Source organism: Astatotilapia calliptera, chromosome 17 (genome assembly GCF_900246225.1).
Source record: "Astatotilapia calliptera chromosome 17, fAstCal1.2, whole genome shotgun sequence".
Classification (NCBI taxonomy): Eukaryota; Metazoa; Chordata; class Actinopteri; order Cichliformes; family Cichlidae; genus Astatotilapia; species Astatotilapia calliptera.
This window is the reverse complement of record NC_039318.1, coordinates 20,050,066-20,072,224: the sequence shown is the minus strand read 5'-3', so window position 1 is coordinate 20,072,224 and position 22,159 is coordinate 20,050,066. Positions and strand designations below refer to the sequence as shown.

Here is a 22,159-nt window from a genome sequence, read left to right as displayed (position 1 = left end):
AAACGCAAAAAGGGAGTTTTCAAAATTATCCACCCTGGCAGGAGTTTTTAAAAAAATCTCCGTTTTCAGTGACCGAAAACGCCGTTTACGTGTGGACGAAAGGTGCAAACGCATATAAAAATCTGCGTTTTCAAAAATACCCGGGTACGTGTGGACGTAGCCTAAGGCAGCAGCCTCGCTCTCATCCATCGCTCACACCTAAGTCTGCTGCTTCACCCTGAAACAATATTGTCGTGTAAAAAAAGTGAAAAATATTTAGTACATGGGATGTTTTATCTGTTCTCTTTTAACCAGCTGCGTAGAGCCCTCCTTCATCACCCTGTAATCTTAGCATTAATTTCCATCCACTATTTGCTCTTCCTGTAACACAGAGTGCAACTATGGAGTGATCCAGCCACGCTCTGAGATGCTTGTTTTCCTTTAGGTCACACATTACCTGCTGCTAGCTTCTCCTCTGTTGTAGTCTGGTTCTACTTGACCATTTTGTTTGTTTGTTTGTTTGTTTGGGTTTTGGGGGGGGGGGTCACCTCAAGTGGGGAAACAAGTGAGTTTTTTCACCTTCAGCTGGCACAGTTTTCTTGCAAGACGTTTCTATAGCAGTGATATCATAATATGACCCTACTGTGCATTTTGAAGCCTCAGCGCTAGTGTTTATTATTTTTTAAAGCCAGAAGTGAGGGTTGGGTGCCAAGTTATCAGCTGAGGCTTCGAAAGCTCGATCAGCAAGGTGGACCCACAAACTCTGTGGACACAGATGCCTGCTATTTAGTACTAAATGGCACTTCTGCTTGAATTCATTCTTTGTTTTGTGGCTGTTTTCAGAAACTGAAGGCCAGAGCCAGAGGAATATCCCCCGACATCCGGCAGATCGACCTGGATGTGAACCGAACCTACAGGGACCACATCATGTTCATGCATCGCTATGATGTCAAGTGGGTACTTTCACATTTTACTACATCCAAGCAACCATCTGCAAGTTCATTGCACACAGCTGCAGCAATGTTGGTTGTGTTGCTTATTTAAAGCAGCTTTGCATTTTTGAGCTTAAAAGTTTCCTGTGTGCCTTTTAAGGAGCCTTTCAGTTCCTGAGTAATTCAATTTACATAACCTTGTACATAAATGTGCCTGCATGGGGGAAGATACAACGAGCCTTCACTTCACTGTCACAAAGCCCAAGAACAATGACAGCTCTCGCTATTTGACACGTAATCTCAGTAAAAGTAACAAGAGCACAAACACAACGGGAGTCAGTAATCATCTGCAGATATGCATGCATTTTCACTCTCTGCGAGGAGAAGGCGGCTTCTCCAGTGTGGAAGTGAGAGATCTCACGTCCCCTTTCTGCTCTGCCTTCCGCTTTGTTGCGTGACTCTGAGGAAAGACCTGTACCCGTTAACGCTGTTTTGCCTTTTCACACTGCTTTTCTGATATTTGGAAGTGCATTCATGCTTTGCAGCGACACAACTCAGCATCAAGGCTGGTGTGCAGCTCCAGGCCACATGCATCCATCTTAACTTGAAGCCAAAGACGCCACTGAAGTGTGTTTATTAAAGTTTTTGTATGAACTGTGGTTTGTTTGTGCTTTCAGGCAGCAGGCACTCTTCCATGTCCTCACAGCCTATTCCATGTACAACACGGTGAGTCATCCAAGCTCGCTTTTAGCGTCCTGAAGACTTTGAGTTGTAACATTTTCACTGAAGACAATAAAGGTGCACACGAAGGCACCGATCTAATATTTTGTTATTGTAGCAATATTGGTAACACTTTTTATTACAGCTAGGTAAAACCTGGTATGTCAGTGGGGCTCATATGAAGTACTTGCTGATATAACTGCATTTATATTGGCTGATATATAGAAATGTAAAAAGTAAACAAGAAACAAGAGAAAAACCCTTCAGCCAGTGTTGCATAGTTTGTCCACCAGAGGGCACTCTGCAACTTCCCCTGTTTGGAGCCACAAATACAACAAGCAGCTAATCCGAGTAGACTCGGGGCGAGTGTGAGCGACAATGAAACGATTATTTTTAAACTGCAGGTTACAAATGTTTCAGGAGAAAATAAATATATATCAGCTGATATATTTGATTTTTAAATTACCAAGTTTCAGTGTCAGTCTTAAAAATTGGTCTGGCTTTAATAATAAAACTGTAATAGTCTATTAACAATGTGAAACACTAATTAAGTAAATAGCTTGATATTACCAAAAGAAGTAACAACAATCATTTCTTTTTTAATAAAAGTACTAAAAAGATAAAACCATTTAGTAACAGTAGGTAACCTACTAAACTACTAACCTAATAACAATAAATGGTAATACTTGTGTAGTACCTGGAGTGAAAACTGTAGTCTAGTGAGATTATTGGGGTAAAAACAATATTAAGTTAGTAAAGTTTGATTTTGACATCGACGTCGCCTTCAAAGTTCACATTAAATTTACCCTACTGCAATGTTGAAATCATTTCCCGCTGATGTTTAAAATAGTCTTCCTTTAAAAAGATAATTCTTGATTATTATTCAACTTTATCAACTCACTGTCATCCCTGAAGTAGGGAAGAAGAAGAAGTACAGTAACTTTTCCAGTTTTACCTTCGTGCTGTGAATTCTTTCAGAGTTACAACCTCCTGAAACACACAGAGGTGAACTAAGCTAAGAGTTTTTTCTCCAACACTTTTGATCCCTCATATTTCAGAGGTAGACGACATATAGATGTCAGATATGAAATGTATAATTGGGCAATGTTTAAAGGAAAAATGAAAACCATTCCAAGTGTCCCAGTATCACAATATCACAGTGAACCCTGACACCCACAGTTTGCCATTCGATTCAACATAATAAAATAATATATGTCTAATGGTGATAACAGTGGTGTTAGTTTGTGTGTAATAATAATGAAGCAGGGCTGAAAAATGCTGAACTACAGATTTATTGTTAGGTCACCAAAGTATTTCTATAATGGATGGAGATGACTTATCTGCACTTACAGATATTACTTTATCAAAGTTTGTATATCCTTTAATAATTATCTCACTATAAACTATCTCAGTGTTTCACCTCAAATAAAGGAACTGTATGTAAATTAAGTTAAGCCAAGTTTACAAAAGTAAAGCAAAGAATGGCTCCGTTGTTGTTTCCCCTCAGCTGATTGATGTGTGTTTGCAGGAGGTGGGCTACTGCCAGGGCATGAGTCAGATCACAGCTCTGCTGCTGATCTACATGAATGAAGAGGACGCCTTCTGGGCTCTCGTCAAACTGCTGTCTGGGCAGAAGCACGCCATGCACGGTAACGTGCGCACCTGTTTCTGAAGGCTCAGGGTTCTCAAAGTGCAGCCTGTGGTCGTATTTATATACTTCTCTTTCAACTCTTTTGTTCTCATGTTCATCGCCAAGTAAAGCTTCCTGACACAGAAGCTGGAATGTACAGCCACTCCACTAATGGTTAAACTAAACAAGAACTGTAACTGAATGTGCAGAAGAAAAGAAAAAGAGGAAGTTTCTTGCACATGATGTGCAGACCGCTTGTACTGAATTCAGTGTGCACAGCTCCTGCAGCCTGAGTGTTGCATGCTGACTCCTTAAAGTGGAGTTCAGATGTCAAACTACAAAAATCCTCAGCATAGACAAACTTTGATTGTCCGTTGCACTTTGTGTAATCACCACGTTTGAATTTACTGGCCTAAAATTGCTGTCACAGAGGGTTCAGATCATCTGCCAAGTTCTTCTTTAAAAAAACATGCCTGGCCTTTTCCTGTTTCCACAGAGCTGCTCAGAAGGTGACAAACCATCTGTTATGTCAGGTTAAGGCACGAATCTTCTGACCACAGCTGCCAGATTTGCATTTTTGACATTTAGAGTGTTTAACTGACTCTGGTCTCTGCACTGAAATGACCTTGAGCGACTCTGGACCTCCTCCAGTCTTATCAAGCGTTAAGCGATAAAATTATCAGCGAAAGGCATCATTGAGGAAGCACTCAGGACAAATTAGCAGCACACATGCTGCTGCAGTGAGCTCATGAATCTAACTTTAAACATCTGGACTAGAGATGTTACGTATCGGTATCGGTCCGATACTGACCTAAATTACTGGATCGGATATCGGAGAAAAATAAAAAATGTAATCCGATCCATTAAATATCACGAAAGCACCTCACAAAACTTGCAACACACCGTAACTCACCTCAGGTTAGCACGTCGGAGCAGTATGCATCACGTGATAGAGCGGCTGTGGCATGCGGGACCTGTCAGTGGTCTGGATAGCATTTGGAGCTTCGCTAGCAACCCGGCATTTCATCTCCGACAAAGTTATCCCGAGAGAAGTAAAGCACGTGTGTAAGTCCATCTCTGAATGTTTGTAAAGCATTCCTGCGTTAAGCTTAACAAACGACTGCCTCTTCTTGCTGCTACTTCAATCATGAAACTGCTTAATGATCAGCTGATCGGCTTTTCTGTAGCGAGTCCGTCTCTCTTGTTTGTTTTTGGCCCATTTTGCACCAGAAAGAGGAAACCAGCGGCTGAACAACAGCAGCACGTTTAAGCTTGATAAGCTGTTGTTAGAATGTATTTAATATTACTTTCTACTCCAGGATCTTTTTCTACGTAGCTGACGCTGGTAACTGTGCAGGGGCGGATCTAGCAAAGTTTAGCCAGGGGGGCCGATAGGGCATTAACAGGGAAAAGGGGGCACAAAGACATACTTTTCTTTCTTATTCTCATTTAAAATGTCTAGCTTTTAATAAATAATTATCTGACACCCAAAGTTTTAATTTGATGCAAAATGAATAGAAGTCAATTACTGTATATAGTAACTATTAAGTCTAATATATATACCCTAGTAAGCTATAGTACTTTTTCCTTTGGGAAGGTACCATCTGTGCAGTCTGCAATTTTGTTGAAGAAAGATGTTGAATCTATTTAATATTTCTTGAAAAATAATTGATTTCTGTGCATTTTTTTTCACACTGCATCAAATTAAGGTTGATTACGTCGATTAAGCATCATGAGGTGGAGCGTGAGGGGTGGTTCCCTATTTTTTATTTATTTATTTTTGTTGTTGCTGGGAGTTGGAACCCTGTTAGTTAGGTTGCTTAATATTTACGCTAAGTACTCTTTAAAATACCAGAATAGGGAGGATGGTGTAGGTTTAAGTTTATTAGATTGATCAGTATTGCTGAACTATGAAATATATTTTTTTTGCATACAGGTATAACAGAATAGCTTTAGTGTAGTTGTTGTTTTAAACTTGAGTATGAACTTATACAAAATGCAGCAAGATATTTAAAAAACAAAAAACACTATATCGGATTCATATCGGTATCGGCAGATATCCAAATTTATGATATCGGTATCGGACATAAAAAAGTGGTATCGTGCCATCTCTAATCTGGACACACAGATGTGTAAGTTTACATACAGAGTTTAAGGGATGATCATCATTACGGCTCTTTTCTCCACACCTTCAGGGTTTTTTGTCCCTGGTTTCCCGAAGCTGATGCGTTTCCAGGAGCACCACGACCGCATCCTCAAGAAGATGATGCCCAAACTGAAACAGCACCTGGTGAGAAACACGAGACCTGTGTGACAATTAATAATGAAGCAAGTGCTGCATGACGTACCAGCCAGTCATAGTGCCAGAAATGAAACCTTTAATCCCTCAGAGGTGGCTGCTTAATCCTCACTCTGTCACCATTTTCTGTTTGCTGCAGGACAACCAAGAGGTGTTCACCAGTCTCTACACCATGAAGTGGTTCTTCCAGTGCTTTCTGGACAGAGTGAGTGCAGTTACAAGCAAGATATGATCTCACAACCTTCAAAAGGATCTATGAAGACATGTAGAAGAGCAGCAACGTAACTTGGTTAACTTATAAGCTGGGTATTTCCATCATAAGGTTGTTGGCACCTGTACACGTGAAGGGTTTCATGACTCCCAGCCTCAGGGCTTTATAAGCTAGTGTACTCCTGATGCCAAGCCTGGATAATTGTGAATCCATCCATCCAATGTGCTTTATGCTGAAGAGAGAAACCCAATAATCAGTAACTGAAGTTATTGAATAATTTTTTATTATTAACAACCATTGCTGTGATTTCTCTACTTGGTTTCAGCCAATGAGCTGCTCCAATTCAATGATTAAAACCAACCAACCCAACACGTTTCTGACAGCCCGTAAACAGCTTTTAATCGCCAGGAATGTGAGAGGTTTAGGAGCCTGTCAGTGGTGGATTTTTACTTTATTTGTATTTATAAAGCACCTTTAAAACCAAGACTTTCAAAGAAAGTTACAAAGCTCTGAACCGTAATGAAAGCAACAAATATGAAAGGTTACAAATGAATATATTGGATATTAAAGAGGATAAAAGGATCAGCAGTCATGGCAAACCGCATGATTTAAATATGTTTTTAAAAGAGTTCCAAAAGCTGCAAAGACTCAATCGCCTTTAGTGACTGAACAAGCTTTTGGAATGACTGACGAGACCATGCCGGGACATTTTCCCACTCCTTTTCAACAAGAAAGCTGTGACGACTAATATCACTTCTCTTTTTCCTTTTGACTGGTAATCACAACAAAAAGCAGCACTGTACACTGACCCATCGCTGACTCAGAGTCTGCTGCACGTGCAAAGCTACGGCTGCTTTTGGAGGTCGTAGCATGCATGCAGTATTTAGGATTTTTAAAAGATTACGATTATGTTTTGTGTAAGTTAGAGTAATCAGTGCTCCTTTAAAATAATTCCCAGTAAAGTAAGAGGTTCTTTTTTTTTCACGGCAACTGCTGACAGTCACAAAAATATAGATAAATTACCTTCTTCAGTAACTTATCGTCTAACTTTTCGTTCTGCTCGTGGTCAGACTCCCTTCACACTGACCCTCAGGATCTGGGACATCTATATCTTGGAGGGTGAAAGAGTGCTGCCTGCCATGTCCTACACGCTCCTCAAACTGCACAAGAGTAAGACCGTTTCCTCCACAAACTGAAACCAGCTGATTTCACCCCTCACAACACTTCTCATCAGTGTGAGTGTGTGTGTGTCTGCAGAGCACCTGATGAAGCTGTCCATGGAGGAGCTGGTGGAGTTTCTGCAGGTGACTTTGTCCAAAGATTTCTTCTGCGAGGACGACTTTGTGATCGAGCAGCTGCAGGCGTCCATGACAGAGCTCAGGAGGGCGAAGCTGGAGCTGCCCGCACCAGGTACTTCTGCACCAAACAATCCATTTTCTATAAATTATCAAAAAGTCTGCTCTTCTCAAGTAAATCAGTCTCCAGTTGGTTTTAAACTTGTGTTGGAGAGTGACAAAAGTTCCTCTATGCACAAACAATTCCAGAAACCTCACCTCCAGTTGCCCTTTTAGTGCAAATGTGACAAACAAATCCAAGCCAAATGTCAGATTTTACGCTTTTACTCTTGAGGATATCGCTGTACACTCAATCTATGATCTACTTCATCTGTTGGTCAGGAGAAAAAGCAATTTAGTTCTATAAATTTGGAAATAGAAACATCTTCCAACTTTTCTTAATTGTTCTATTTAGTGGCAAAATGTAAGAGAATTGTTTGAGATGTTCACAATCAAGAGGCCAAAGGGAATCAAAGAATCAGCGTACACCCAAGCTGGTACTAGCGTGGCTCTATCCATACATGAAGATCCTCTGAGGGTCCACCTGAAGTCCACAAGATGAGTGAGCTACCACTAAGAAAGGGAAAAAAACAACTACACAAAAATAGACACATTAGTCAGAGTTAGTCGGTGCCCTGACAAACAAACTAACTGGTGTCTATGTAGGTTCTCACTCAGCCTGGGCTCTGTACCACTAAGCAAGCGTAACATATCCAGGGTTTCTTTCCCTTATCTGGATTTACTTACCCTATAACCCAACTTCAGCCGGGATAAGTGCTCTGTGCTTTTCGAATCCTGCTCTGTCTCCTCATTAATCTGCCTTCTCTCCCTTCTTCTTTCAAACAATGTAAGCCAACAACAACAAAAGTGTGGCTGTGAGCGGCGGCCACATTCCCTCCTACAACAGCAACCGGTGGGCTATCCTGACTGGTCCTTCGTTCTCCATGTCTCTGTCCATCTGTCCCACAGTCAGTCCGTCCTGTCTGTCGCCTGTCTGTCCCGCAGCACTCGGGTTTATTTTTCTTTGTTTCTGTCACAAACTGATCTTCCAGCATAATATTTCAGACTTGCTTTGCTGCTTATTTGGAGTCCTTCAATGGTTAGCTCATCTCTTACCTTTAGTTTTTGATCCCCTTCTCCTTTTTGTTTTGACTACCGTACAATGTGGCTGCAGATGTAAAATTGATGATATAAGGCGCCATCTGGTGGGAAACTAAAAGTATTGCATGACTCTGTGTGGAGAACTTTAGTTTTAGAGACAAAATTCCTCATCTTCTAAATTAACCTTGCATTTGTGCTAATGTTACTTAAAGGCACAGCCGTAAATTTAGATAAAGGTCCTTAATGCATCTACACCTGTCTTCACAGTCTTTTCCAGGTTCCTGTGTGGTTGCTTTCCTCCTGCGCCACACTATATAAACCTCTATAACAGCAGCTGTAGCTGAAGGAGGAAGGGCTTTCCTTTCTTCCAGAGCCCACACAACTTTAATAGTAGTCTGTTCACTTTCCTGCCTGCTGACAAGATAATGGGCCTTTTTTTGAACACTGGAGGCTTTTGTTAAACTTATGTTTTAACAGCTATCTGCTGCCACATGTGCTGCTGCTGTGCAGCAGGGCTATTTTAATCTGCATCCTTGTGTCTGAATAGGCTGAACTGTGAGATTTGACAGTTTTATGATTCTGAGTGTTTACTTGGCTTAATTTAAGTTTTTTTTAATCACCACAGCATGTAATTTACTCAGTACTCTGAGTTCTTTATTGCTTCCAAAAACTGCAGAAATGGCATTTAATACAGGGGTGTTGACTTCAAAGAGCAATTTTATTTGCCTCTGACCTGTCAGCAGGTGAGGTGAAAAGACTCTACAGCAGCATTTCTACAGTCATGCTGGAAAAACAATCGCTCACTACACTGGCATCACTTTTCTGTTTGCATCACACAAGTTAAAGGACACTTAAAACAAAATCTGAACAACTGCAGGCCTTACTTACCTCAGTTAAGATTCAAAACCCTGAAGAAGAATCTCCAGCCATCAGTTTGTGTCCTGAAGCACTTTGGACCTGGAGCAGGACAGTGATTGAATGGCTCAAAAAAAACTAAATGAAGGCTTTGGAGTGGCCGGGTCAAAGCTTAAACCCAAATCTGATTGATGTGCTTTGACCTTAAACAGGCTGTTTGTGCTGGAAAACCCTCCAGTGTGGCTGAATTAAAACAATTCTGGGCCCAAATTCCTCCACAGCAATGTGAAACACACGTAGTCAGTAATTGCAAAAGTTTGATTGCAGTTGCTACGAAGGGTGGCACAAGCAGTTATTAGGGTTAAGGGCTTATAACGTCTTTCCTCCTTAATAAATGAAAAACTGCGTTTTGTATTCTTCCCTTATCTTTGTCTTATATTGATATTTGTTCCAATATCAGAAATATGTAAGTGTGATAAATATGCAAAAAACTATGGAATTAATAAGGGGCAAACACTTTTTCACAGCACTGTATAAACCTCTTGATTGAGGGCTGTAGTCTTGCAGTAGCAGAAGAAACACAAGTTTGATTTGTATTTTGTTATCTAATAAAACGCACGAATGAAAAAGAGGATTGTGTTTTGGCTCGTCTAATAAACGTGAATGGAAATGAACGAAGAAAACAAAACAGAAAAGTTGGTTAGGAAAAAAAATTTAATCAGTTGAAATTTGTAGAAAATCCCAAGTTTCTATTTCTTTAAATTAAAACAATAAATTCAATAAGTGAAAGACATTAACTTTGTCCCCCGGTGGGTTTTAAGCAGTTTGTGGTGGAACAAAAGTGACCGAGGTCAGTGGGTAATTTCGTCACGCACACGCTCTTTAGTCTGTGGATGCAGGTCCAATAAGTCGACTTCCTGGATAACTCCCACAGCGCTTCCTCTTCCTCCAGCTGCTGTCGTCCTGACCTGACTCTGGTCATCACTTTTTCCCTTAAAACACCCACATAACCCACACCGTGTGTTCCTGTCAGCTCTGCTCATTTCTTTCAGATGTAAAGCAGCAAGTTTGAGTACTAATGTCAAACCTTGTACTGGTTGTAGAAGCTGAGTACTCGCTCTCTCTTTTTATAGTTGTACTTATAAGTCTCAGTGCATTTAAGAAGGTTCATTAATCAAGAAATATTTCTGTATGACCTTTCAAGCCTGGAGCTACTACTGCAGCCGAGTACTGTTTAATGAAATGTAGAAAGACTAATAATTTCAGAGCACGCTCAGTAGAGTGTCTCTTCCTAATTGAGTCTCCCATGATGGGAATTTATATCAAACATTATTTCTGATGTTTTTTTCCCTATCCTCCTCCCACTCTTTGCCTGTGGATATGTGATTATGTGTCTTCATGAGTGTATTCTCCTTTATTTTGTACTCTCTATGGCAGTGTTGTTGCATGAATTCATGTGCCCGTTTGTGACACGTCATCAGATGTGAACCAGCGCCACACAGTGTGTTCAGTCATCACCGCTCACCTTTGTTTCCTGATGGCGTTCTAATGCGTTTACACCTTTTTTTCCCCCTCCGATCTTTTACAGGTAAAGAGGACGAGTTTCCCAAGAAGCCTCTAGGGCAGCTTCCTCCTGAGATAGCCGTAGCAAACCACGTGGCCAACGGTCAAAGCCACGCGGAGCCAGCCGAGCCCCCCAGGGAGCCAAGTCCTCTACCAGACCCCCAGCGGGACGGACGGCCCCCGAGCCGAGCCCACCGGGAATCGCTGGAGAAACGGATCCGTCACCACAAGGGGGACAAAAGGGAAACCCACTCCAGGGGGTCAGGTGAAATCTCAAATGAGACACAAAAGCAATCCACCTACACCACACCAGAGAGGGGGGCGACACCACTGTCAGCCCCCACCCCAACACCACAGATGACCGCTGTGGATGGAGGAAAGGCTCACGCCATCGCCAACCACAACTCCAACGCAGCCTCTAGCTCCCGCAGAGACATGCCTGGGCCCCGGTGGGTCAAACCCTCCGAGACAAAGCTAGAAGCTTTGCGGGAAATTCAGATGAGCCGAGGGCCATCGCCGGCTCCTTCCAGCCCAGATGACACCGCTCAGCCTCACCGCCGGCCACGCTCCAAGGGCTACGCCCCCGGCACCGACCGAGGCTCCAATGCCTCCCAGTATGATAATGTACCAGGGCTGCCGGAGCAGGACTTCGAGATCCTGGAGCTTGAGAAGCCTCCGTCCAGATTGAGGCCCTTTCGTAATGAGATACCCTACAATGTGTCAGCCCTGCATCAGGGCAGCCCGAGCCACGGGTCCAGCCTGTCTGGGAGTGTCGTCTCCGTGGCACCCGGGCCCAGAATGGCCAGACAGCCTCTTCCTCCTCGTTTTCCTCACAACAGTCCTGTAAATGTTCCGACTGGCTACCCTGACCCAAAGAACCAGTTCCATACCCCACCTCATCAGCACTCCCCAGGCAGGACTACTACTGAGGTCCCCATTCCACATCCCACCCAAAGCGTGGACAACAGACTCTATGCTCTGCCCTCCCGATATCCTGCACCGCCCAGTGCATTGTATGGAGAACGAGCGTATGCCACCACCCAGCGACAGCCCAACAGCTTCTCCCCAGACAAGACCCTCATGAATAACACCTTCGCCACCTACCGCAGGCAGCCAACGCACAGCTCCGCCCGCAATCCTCGGAACCCCAGGCCTCCCCTGGAGCTGGACAACCAAGGGAGCTCCACCCCCATCTATCTGCAACAGCTCACCTCCACAGCACAGGTCTACAGGTTCGAAGGACACCAGCGGGGTGAGCCAAATCCGCACTACCTGCCAGCTCAGCAGGGTGTAGATGGGCTCCAGTGGGAGCCAACGGAGGAGTTGCCCCCTACATCCCCAGGTGGGATGCCTCGCTCGCCCAGCTTCCAGAAGGCGCAGATGTCGCCCCTCGCAGAGTTCACCTTCCCCGACAACCCGGACGCCCTGCGTCAGTACCGACCGCAACTCCAAGAGCAGCAGCAGCACCAGCAGCCTGTGTTACGGCAACAGCTTCCTCAGCTGTTTGGAGGACCACACTACAGGCACGCACAGGAGGCGTTTGCCATGCAGGAGTCCATGCTGCTGTGACAGGACGATATGACGAGACACTGTAAAAACTAAAAGAAAAGAAAACTGAGGCGTAGTCACCAACACTGTGGTAAAGACGACCAGTAGTCCTAGCTTTGTTAGGAACCGGCTTCTACTTTGGTTCGTTGTCGTTCATGTGTGAAGTACTGACCTCCCGACTGTCACGCTGCATCGTAACGTTGCAGGACCCACCAGCCGCTGTTTTTACTGATCACTTTAAAAAAAAAAGATTAAAAAGACTGACTGAAGATTTAATTTTATTTTTGGATGTAAATCATTAACAAGAGGTGACAAGATATAAATATATCTTTTAGAGTCTGATATGTACAGAAGATTTTTTCTTTTCTTTTTTTTTGAGTTATCGGTAACAGGGGAATTTTCTCCTGAGAGCCGATTTATTTTCCATCTTTATTTTTTTATATCTTACTCTCCAGATATGTACCGTAGAGATCAATTAACTCGATATGCTTGTGAATGTTCTTTTTAAAGAAATATGACCAATGGTAGAATTAGCAAACAGTGCTACACGGGTTACCGTGTGTCTTGATTTCCATTTAAATTTTTTTAAGCAGGTTTTGTTAAAACATGTTTAGGACCATGCTTTCTTTAGTTTTTGTCCATTACTAATAGTTTGTTTTTGCATTACTTCAGGCCAGTCTTGTTTTTAATTAATTTCAACTGGGCGGCTCAACATATAGACAGCTGATTTTTGAGGGCTAATATATACTTTAAAAAAAAAAAAAAAAATTATGGCTTTAAGTTATCTTGATTGTTATGTAACCATTGATAACACATTTTTTAAATTGCTGTGACATAGTTATCACATCTCGAGCACATGGAGTCCGAGGTGCTTTTAAACTACTTTCAGTACAAGGTTGCTTAACTTCATTATGTCTTACTTCTCTCAACAATGTCACATCCACTGGCATACAGTCATCCGGCGCGCGCACACGCACGCAACAAATGTGAGTCGCATTTTTACCCACCTACTTTTCATACTCTGATGTAGATGCAAGTACTTTCAAACAGTACTAAAATGTTCTTTACATCCCCTCAGTCATCTTTGGGTTTTGTTTTAGTTGTGAAACAACTAATTGCAGTCCATTCTGATACTTTGCTTAATAAAAAGAGGTCGGATGAAAATGAACCTTTAAATTTGTTTGTGGTTTTTTAAAATCAGCTCAATAAAAAAAGGTGGGGGGGTGATATCAGGTGTTTTTATATATATATTAGGATGCAGTGCATGGAGAAACACTGTAAATGAGTTTCCAGTGTTGCGAAAGCTTCCAAACCACCACAATTCCTGGATAATGGAATTTCTTGTGCACTCCAAAGGGGCCACGGGTTTTACTTCTAGGACTTTAATGAATATTTTTGTTTAGCAATCAGCAGTAAAAGGAAAATGCACAGGCTTCTGTCACGTAACGGTCACATATTGTTGTCTTTATTGTATACAGCGTTCAATTAGCAAAAAGCCAATTGAGAGCAATGGCAAACCCTGAAAATGTAAAATGTCATTTTAATTCTGGAGTCACTTCAATGCTCTCTCAAGTGCATCTATAAACAATTAAATGCAACATGCAGTGTCGGCACCTTTACTGTGCTCTGCATATGCTCAGCCCTCAGTGACCCTAAAAACTTCCACTTTGGAGTAATCCCACTTACAGCTGATCATGGAATATCTAGGAAGTGAAGCAGTCGGTGAAACCAAATGATCAACTGATTGTTTAAATGATATTTATTTCACAATTAGCATACTTGACTAATTTCAGCCTCTTACTTTTAAAGATTTTCTGGCCCTTATGAGCCATTACATTTTTTATTAAATTCAAATTCAAATTTTTATTTGTCACGTACACAGTCATACACAGTACGATATGTAGTGAAATGCTTGGACAACTGCTCGTGACCTAAAGAAAACAAAAAAGGAAAAGGCTATGAATAAGATAGGAAATAAATATGAAAAATTAAAAGGGGTAAATTTAACTAGGAAGGAATAAAATATAAATTAAGGTTAAAAATGAAATAACTGTACAACACAAATTAGAATGAAGGGTAAATTTAACTGGGAAGAATAAGATAAAATATATAAATTAAAGTTGAAAATAAAATAACTGTACAACAAAATACACAATATAGAACTATATAAGAATGTATGAAGAAATCTAAATATAAATAAATATATACACAATAACAGCAACTGTACAAGTATTAACCGGAAATGAAGAATATAGTGACCAGTGTTGTGCAAAACCAAAGTCCAGAAAGTCCAGTGTGTGTGTAAGAACCATATGTGTGGGTCAGTACTGTGTGGTGGTGTGATTGAGAGACCGTATCGCCTGCGGGAAGAAGCTCCTCCTCAGTCTCTCTGTGTTGGTCTTCAGGGAGCGGAATCGCTTTCCTGACCTCAGCAGAGAGAACAGTCTGTTGTTGGGATGGCTGAGGTCCTTCACGATCTTCCTGGCCTTGGTCCAGCACCGCCTGCTGTAGATTGAGTGCAGGTCAGGGAGCTCGGAGCGGATGGTGCGCTCAGCTGACCGCACAACCCTCTCTAGAGCTCGTCTGTCCTGCATGGTGCTGTTCCCGAACCAGGTTAAGATGTTTCCCGCCAGGATGCTCTCTATGGTGCACGAGTAAAAGTTCCTGAGCACCTTGGAGGGCAGTTGGAAGTCTCTCAAGCGTCTGAGGTGGTAGAGACGCTGTCGGGCCTTTTTCACCACGGTGTTGATGTGACAGGACCATGACAGGTCCTGCGTGATGTGAACTCCGAGGTATTTGAAGCTGTCCACTCTCTCCACTGGGCACTCGTTGATGACGGGGGTCTGGTAGTTCCTCTCCTGCTTAGTGCTGAAGTCCACTATCAGCTCCTTTGTCTTACTGACGTTTAGAAGGAGGTTGTTCCTCTGGCACCAGTTCTCCAGATTCCTAATCTCCTTCAGGTAGGCCGTCTCGTTGTTATCAGAGATCAGGCCCACCACGACGGTGTCGTCAGCAAACTTGATGATGGTGGTGGAGCTGGTAGTGGCCACACAGTCATATGTGTACAAAGAGTACAGCAGGGGGCTCAGAACACACCCCTGGGGGGCTCCAGTGCTGAGAGTGGTGGAGGCTGAGACATGTCCGCCCATCCTTACTGCCTGTGGTCTGCCAGTTAGGAAGTTGGAGATCCACTGACACATAGATGAGCTGAGTCCCAGATGCTCCAGCTTGGTGGTGAGTGTGGAGGGAATTATGGTATTAAATGCAGAGCTGTAGTCTATGAAGAGCATTTTAACATAATTCCCCCTTCTAGTGTCCAAGTGAGTGAGTGATGTGTGGAGGAGATGAGAGATGGCATCGTCTGTGGAACGATTTGGACGGTAAGCGAACTGTAGTGGGTCCAGTGTGTCTGGTAGTGAAGAAATGATGAAGTCTCTGACCAGGCGTTCAAAGCACTTCATCACTACTGAGGTGAGGGCTACAGGGCGATAGTCATTGAGAGAAGCAGGGTGGGGTTTCTTCGGGACAGGAACAATGATGGACTCTTTGAAGCATGTGGGGATCACCGACTGAGATAAAGAGATGTTGAATATCTCAGTGAACACAGGAGCTAGCTGGTATGCGCAGTCTCTGAGGATACGACCTGGGATGCCGTCTGGTCCTGCTGCTTTCCTGGTGTTCACTCTCTTGAAGGCTCTCCTTACTTCATGCTCGGAGATGACGAGCACGTTTCCGGTGCTGGCAGTATCTTCCTGTCTGCGGCTTTGTACGGGTCCATGTCCCCCGTCATGAGTCCCGTGTTGTAGGCAGCGGTGCGGGATCTCAGAGCGTCGCGGATGGTTTTATCCACCCACGGCTTCTGGTTGGGAAACGTTGTGATAGTCTTTGTCTCCACGGTATCATCCGCTAGTTTCCCGATGAATCCCACAACCGCTTCCGTAAACACGTTGACGTCATCGTCGGAGCTGTTTCTGAACATGCCCCAGTCTGCGTCATCGAGTGCGTCCTGTAACGCGGCCACCGATTGATCCGTCCAGCGCGCGACCTTCCTCTGAACCGGAACTTCCTGTTTCAGCCTTTGTTTGTATTTTGGCATGAGGAAGATGGCGGCGTGATCAGATTTGCCAAACGGGGGGCGGGATTGTGCCTTGTAGCCGTCCTTGACCGTAGTGTAGCAGTGGTCCAGTGTCCTTTCACCCCTGGTGGGGCAGGTGATGTGTTGATAAAAGTTCGGCGCTGCGCGTTTGAGGTTGGCGCTATTAAAGTCCCCCGTCACAATAAGCGCAGCGTCCCGGTGTTGTGTCTGGTGCTGTGTGAGTGCCTCATGCAGCTCGCATAAGGTGGTGACCGTGTCCGCTTGTGGTGGAATATAAACGGCACTTACAATGACCGATGTAAATTCCCGAGGTAGATAAAAAGGACGACACATGATGGACAGTAGTTCCAGATTTGGTGTGCAGGAGCGTGTGAGAGGAACAACGTTCGCACTGTTGCACCAGTTGTTGTTCACCATTAAACACACGCCGCCTCCCCTTGACTTCCCCGAGTCCCGTGTCCTGTCCATGCGGTGAACCGAGAAGAACTCGGCCGGCTGGATGGCGTGGTCCGGCACCGCTGGGTTCAGCCATGTCTCGGTGAAGCAGAGGAGATTGCAGTCCCGAATGTCTCTCTGGAACTTTATCCTGGCCCTGAGGTCGTCAAGCTTGTTCTCCAGTGACTGGACGTTGGCGAGCAGGATGCTAGGCAGAGGTGTGCGGTGTGCACGAGCTCTCAGCCTGTTCCTGACGCCGGCTCACTTCCCTCTAGGCCGCCGCCGCTTCCCTTTGTTCTCCCTCGAGATCTCACTCGGCCAGCTCGGATCCGGAGTTAAAAACTTCGAATTGTGAGTACATTGTATACCAATAGAAACAAGAGTGTCACTGTCATACCTAATGTACCCAATGGTGATGATTTTGCCGATTTAGAAACGCTGAAAACTAACTTAAAAAGCAAAGACAAAGAAAAAGTGGTCGGAGCAGTCGTGACGGCAGCCGACCTCACCGGCGCCATCTTATATCCCTTATATTACTGGAAAGACGGGTGGTGGTGGTGTATGTGTCCTGACATTTTAGAAACTGTTTAGTCAAGACTGACTCAGGAAGAATGGAAGTAGTTTATTGCGTCCCTGCTCTAATCAAAGCCAACAAGAAAATGAACATCAAATACAGAAATAAATAACATGTTGCTGAAGACTTTGTAATAAGAGCTGGTAGGCTGCCTAACATCGGCATTCAGCAGCTTGCTTCCACGCTGTTGTTGTGCATCTTTCTGGATAAATTAGCAGGAGACAGCTTCTGAGCTTTGCTGGATAAGCAAAGGATGCTTGGCAGGGCTGTGAAGGTTTGTGCAAACGGTTAACAAATCCGTGGTAGGAGAAGCTGAAAGAGACACCTGTGATGCACCGGGATGTTGCTTTGAATCCAGAACATCTTAAAGCTCAGTCATGTTATTTCAATCCGTGGTTGGAAGCAGATAAATCTGTGAGGAGAGCTCAGAATATTTTATGGAAAATTCTGGATTGATCCAAGAAAACCTTAGAATGTGGGGCACGTTTGGTATGTGATATATTTTATACTTTAACATAGCGCTCTGTGCACATGCTCACTCTGCACCACTACAGAGCTTAGATTCTATCTGATTACATGCCTCCCGGAAGGCTTAATGGATTAGTCGACCACAGGAAATTATGCCTTTTTTTTGTTTGTTTTTTCATGTCATCTTGCAAGTAATTCATCCAGCAAATAAGCAACAATATTCAGGTACACGATGCATTCAAAGTAGCTTCAATGTGATGCTTCTTTTGCTGAAAGGTGTACGAAACCGAGATTAATAGGTTAGGGAAGCATGACGAAGGTAGCTCTCCTCACCTGGCTGGAACACAGTTGTGATGAAAACATAATCCGTTCTGGTTTTTCGTTTAAAACACGCTGGAAGTGATACATTGTTGCGTGTGGTTTGGGGGTTTTTTGTTTGTTTTTTGCCTCATAGTGAACCTATATACCATTTTTTCCATTTGGCACCAAATACAGAAAAAGGAAACCATCACCCTCAGTCTGAGTGGGTCATTTATCAGCAGAAGTTGGCTAATTCCCAAGCTGAAGAAGCACTCGCAAACCAAACATCTCTTCTGAGAGAAGCCTGGCCTACATCCAGGTAGCAGTACCATTGCTAAAAATCAACTTTGTTTAGGAAGGTTCCTGAATGAGTGAAGACACCCTAAAGTATCTGCATGTCAGTCATAATCAAAGCTGGTCAAACCGTCAAACCAGCTTTAATGAAACGCACTTGAATTCTTTGTTTATTCCATCTGCAATACCATCTGGAAATTGGTCATCTTAATGACAATGGCCTCATTTTTCAGCATGACAACAATCCCAAAGACACAGCAAATGTAGGAAAAGCATAGCTAGATAGAATAGAATAGAATGCCATTATTTAGAAAAACACAATGTTTCAGTAACGACCGGACCTAAACATTACTGGAGCAGTGTGTTGTGCCTCCACGTATTTTTATACACGTTTCAGTAAATTACTGCATAAATTTTCCGTTTTTCTAGCAAAATGTGAAAAGGAAAGGAGGGATTGATGAACACTTTTTCACACTGTTATGTCTTTATGAAAGCAGGCTTTGCTCGTTTAGAGCTGCCTGGGTCAAGTCGCCTAAGCATCGCAATTTGGATTAAAGTCACTCAGATGCTCACCCTCACCCATTTCCCCTGCTTCCTCCTTTTTATGTGCTTTTTAAAAAATAGATGAGGCTAAGAAAATACCAGAAAAATACACTTCCCATAAAAATTCTCAGATAGCTGAAGAAGAACCACGTAGACAGGTTGGTGTTGTGTATGAGGCCCCAGGTTGAAAGTCTACAATGTAAAGATTTACTACATGAAATGAAACTAGTCATGCACATAGCTACTGATACTGACCAATCGTCCCACTCAGCCTCATAATAGATACACCTATGGTATCAATTTCAAAATTCTACATCATCTTGTTCTAAAGTTATCACATTTACAAGATTTTCAGACAACTTGACCTCTGACCCCTGACCTTGAGCCAGAGTTCACTAAGATCTGATTCTTTGCAAACACATTCATAAGGCTCGCAGAATGACTGTCCAACAGGGGGGAAGAACTGCAAATGGATTCTTGTGATTCTCCTAAATTCTGCACTCACTGACATATTGCACCTAGTTGAATTCTACAATACATACATACATACTCATATGCAGTACAGGGGCCCCACAGGGAACTGTGCTGGCATGCACCCTGGATCCAGTGCAGGTGGTGGGAGACAGAAGGACTCTGGCCAAAATAACTTCTCTGATGGACAGAGTCTCCCACCCCGTGCATGTAAATGTTGCTGGACTGCAGAGCTCCTTCAGTGACAGACTGCTGCATCCTAGATGCTTGAAGGAGCGTTTCCGCAGGTCCTTCCTCTCTACAGCTGTCAGACTGCACAATCAAAACTGCTCCCAACAAACATAGAGGTTTACATCAGTGCTATGACAACTTCTGCTGTTATAACTTGCACATTACTTCTCTCAGTCTATATATACACTAACTTATTGGAAGTTACATGTCTACTTTTTAATGCACAGGTACAATACACAACCTGCACTTTTCTAAATATTCTAAATATTCTAAATATGTAAACATCTTTCAGTATCTTGCTCTGTTTGCACACTACAACCTGGGTTTGTATGTAAAATATGTAAACATTGTCTTTCTGTTCTGTGTGTATTTTTGTTTCTTTTTGCCGCTTATACATCAAATTTCCCCTTGTGGGACATTTAAAGCATTATTCTATTCTATTTGTACGTATTGGATGTTCAAAGGACAGAAAAATATTCAAGTTTTTTGTCAGATTCAGTCGCTTATGTCACACACATGGAAGAGAGCTGGCCACCTCATTTTGAAGTTTCAGACTAACTCCTACCTCCTGAGAGCAAAGCTGGGTTCTGAAAGAGATCAGATCCTACAAATTTAAATCAATCTTGTATGTGTGGTAGGAGGGAGGGGTGGTTAAGTCAGCCTCTTCCTACTTCCTAGTAGCTCAGAACTCCATAGTGTCTATACAAACATGCTGTAGTAAGCAACTACCTCGCACCCCGAATTCAGCTCGAATACATTAAAAATGAAAAAACCAAAAATGCTAATGACCAGAATGCACACACTCAACTTGTTACATATTTGACAACATAGAAAAACAAGACAACAGTCTGAATGTTTTTATTTGATATTATTGTTTTATTTGATATATACGATATTTTGTATATGATATATATCTTAAATAAAGCGCCAAATCACAAGTTTCTTCCCTGTTTGTACTGTAAGGTAAAAACAATACAGTACTACAGAGAAGCCCAACAATCAAATGATCCCCCTTTGAGCAAGCACAAGGCGACAGTGGGGAAGAAAAACTCCCTTCTGACAGGAAGAAACTTCCAACGGAACCAGGCTCAGAAAGGGGCAGCCATCCGCTGCGACTGGTTGGGGGTGATGGAAATGGATTTGGTGCTAAAATTCTGCTTCAAGATTTTAAAAGAAGCAAGGCAGCAGGAAAAAGGCAAAAATGTCATGTAATCATTGCTGCCCTTTAAAGCAGCACGTAAAGGGTTTTGAAAAAGCTTTTAACACTGCTGAAAAAAACCTGGAAATTTTGGACTTTTCTGGAGGACTGGGGAGCCCGAATTTCAAATGACTTATCACAGCCTTGTCAAAAGATGAATCATTTGACATCGCAGCATTTAAGACATTGTCTGAGGAGCCAAACTCCTTGATGAGGGATTTGGCCATTTTCTTAATGAACTGATTCTTGTCATTTATCAGATTTATGGCGGACTCTGTGCTGCTGAGTTCAGGCTGTATCAACTCTGTCAGATGGTTGATGAGAGTGTGTATTTCTCTTGAAGTACTTGTGGTCTTAGCCACAGATTGCATGGTCTTAGACTTACATTTTACAAGAAGTGTCTTAAAGAGCAAAAAGGAGAGGTCAGTGGACATTTCCTTAAAATCAGAAGATGACCTTGACACAACACCCATCTCTAATACTTCAAAGGAATCTTTAAGAGAGCCTGAAATGCTCGCAGAGCATTTTTCTGGAGAAACGCTCTTAGGTTCTGCCATTGGAGGTAAGTCGATGGATACCAGAGACCATTTTTCTGGAGAAACGCTCTTAGGTTCTGCCATTGGAGGTGAGTCGATGGATACCAGAGAGCATTTTTCTGGAAAAACGCTCTTAGGTTCTGCCATTGGAGGTGAGTCGATGGATACCAGAGACCATTTTTCTGGAGAAACGCTCTTAGGTTCTGCCATTGGAGGTGAGTCGATGGATGCCAGAGACCATTTTTCTGGAGAAACGCTCTTAGGTTCTGCCATTGGAGGTGAGTCGATGGATACCAGAGAGCATTTTTCTGGAGAAACGCTCTTAGGTTCTGCCATTGGAGGTGAGTCGATGGATACCAGAGACCATTTTTCTGGAGAAACGCTCTTAGGTTCTGCCATTGGAGGTGAGTCGATGGATGCCAGAGACCATTTTTCTGGAGAAACGCTCTTAGGTTCTGCCATTGGAGGTGAGTCGATGGATACCAGAGAGCATTTTTCTGGAAAAACGCTCTTAGGTTCTGCCATTGGAGGTGAGTCGATGGATACCAGAGAGCATTTTTCTGGAAAAACGCTCTTAGGTTCTGCCATTGGAGGTGAGTCGATGGATGCCAGAGAGCATTTTTCTTTGTTCTTTGTTGAATCCATTTCACCAAATATCTCATGGATGACGTCAACTACAGCCTGTTCTACAGGGTTTAGAGCTCGGACACTTTTTGTTTCAGCAGTTATTTCACCTTCTTTTGCTACACCTGATCCTTCTGGAAGCTCAATTTCTTCCCCCTCCTGATCTGAATTTTCATACATTGCAGTCACAAATGTTATTTTCTTGGTTTGTGTTAAA

General features: G+C 43.0%; 1 protein-coding gene across 6 annotated transcripts in view; it reads left to right on the top strand.

Moving 5' to 3' along the window:
- Positions 1-13,340, top strand: part of usp6nl (USP6 N-terminal like) — a 101,820-nt gene extending 88,480 nt beyond the window's left edge. For all 6 annotated transcript variants that reach the window (XM_026148326.1, XM_026148325.1, XM_026148321.1 and 3 more), the window contains 8 exons: positions 823-932; positions 1,589-1,637; positions 3,160-3,280; positions 5,457-5,551; positions 5,700-5,765; positions 6,842-6,941; positions 7,029-7,181; positions 10,650-13,340. In XM_026148326.1, coding sequence (XP_026004111.1) covers positions 823-932; positions 1,589-1,637; positions 3,160-3,280; positions 5,457-5,551; positions 5,700-5,765; positions 6,842-6,941; positions 7,029-7,181; positions 10,650-12,193 — 2,238 coding nt within the window. In that variant the 3' untranslated portion in view covers positions 12,194-13,340. The remainder of the gene's footprint in view (positions 1-822; positions 933-1,588; positions 1,638-3,159; positions 3,281-5,456; positions 5,552-5,699; positions 5,766-6,841; positions 6,942-7,028; positions 7,182-10,649) is intronic.
- Positions 13,341-22,159: the final 8,819 nt, after the last annotated feature.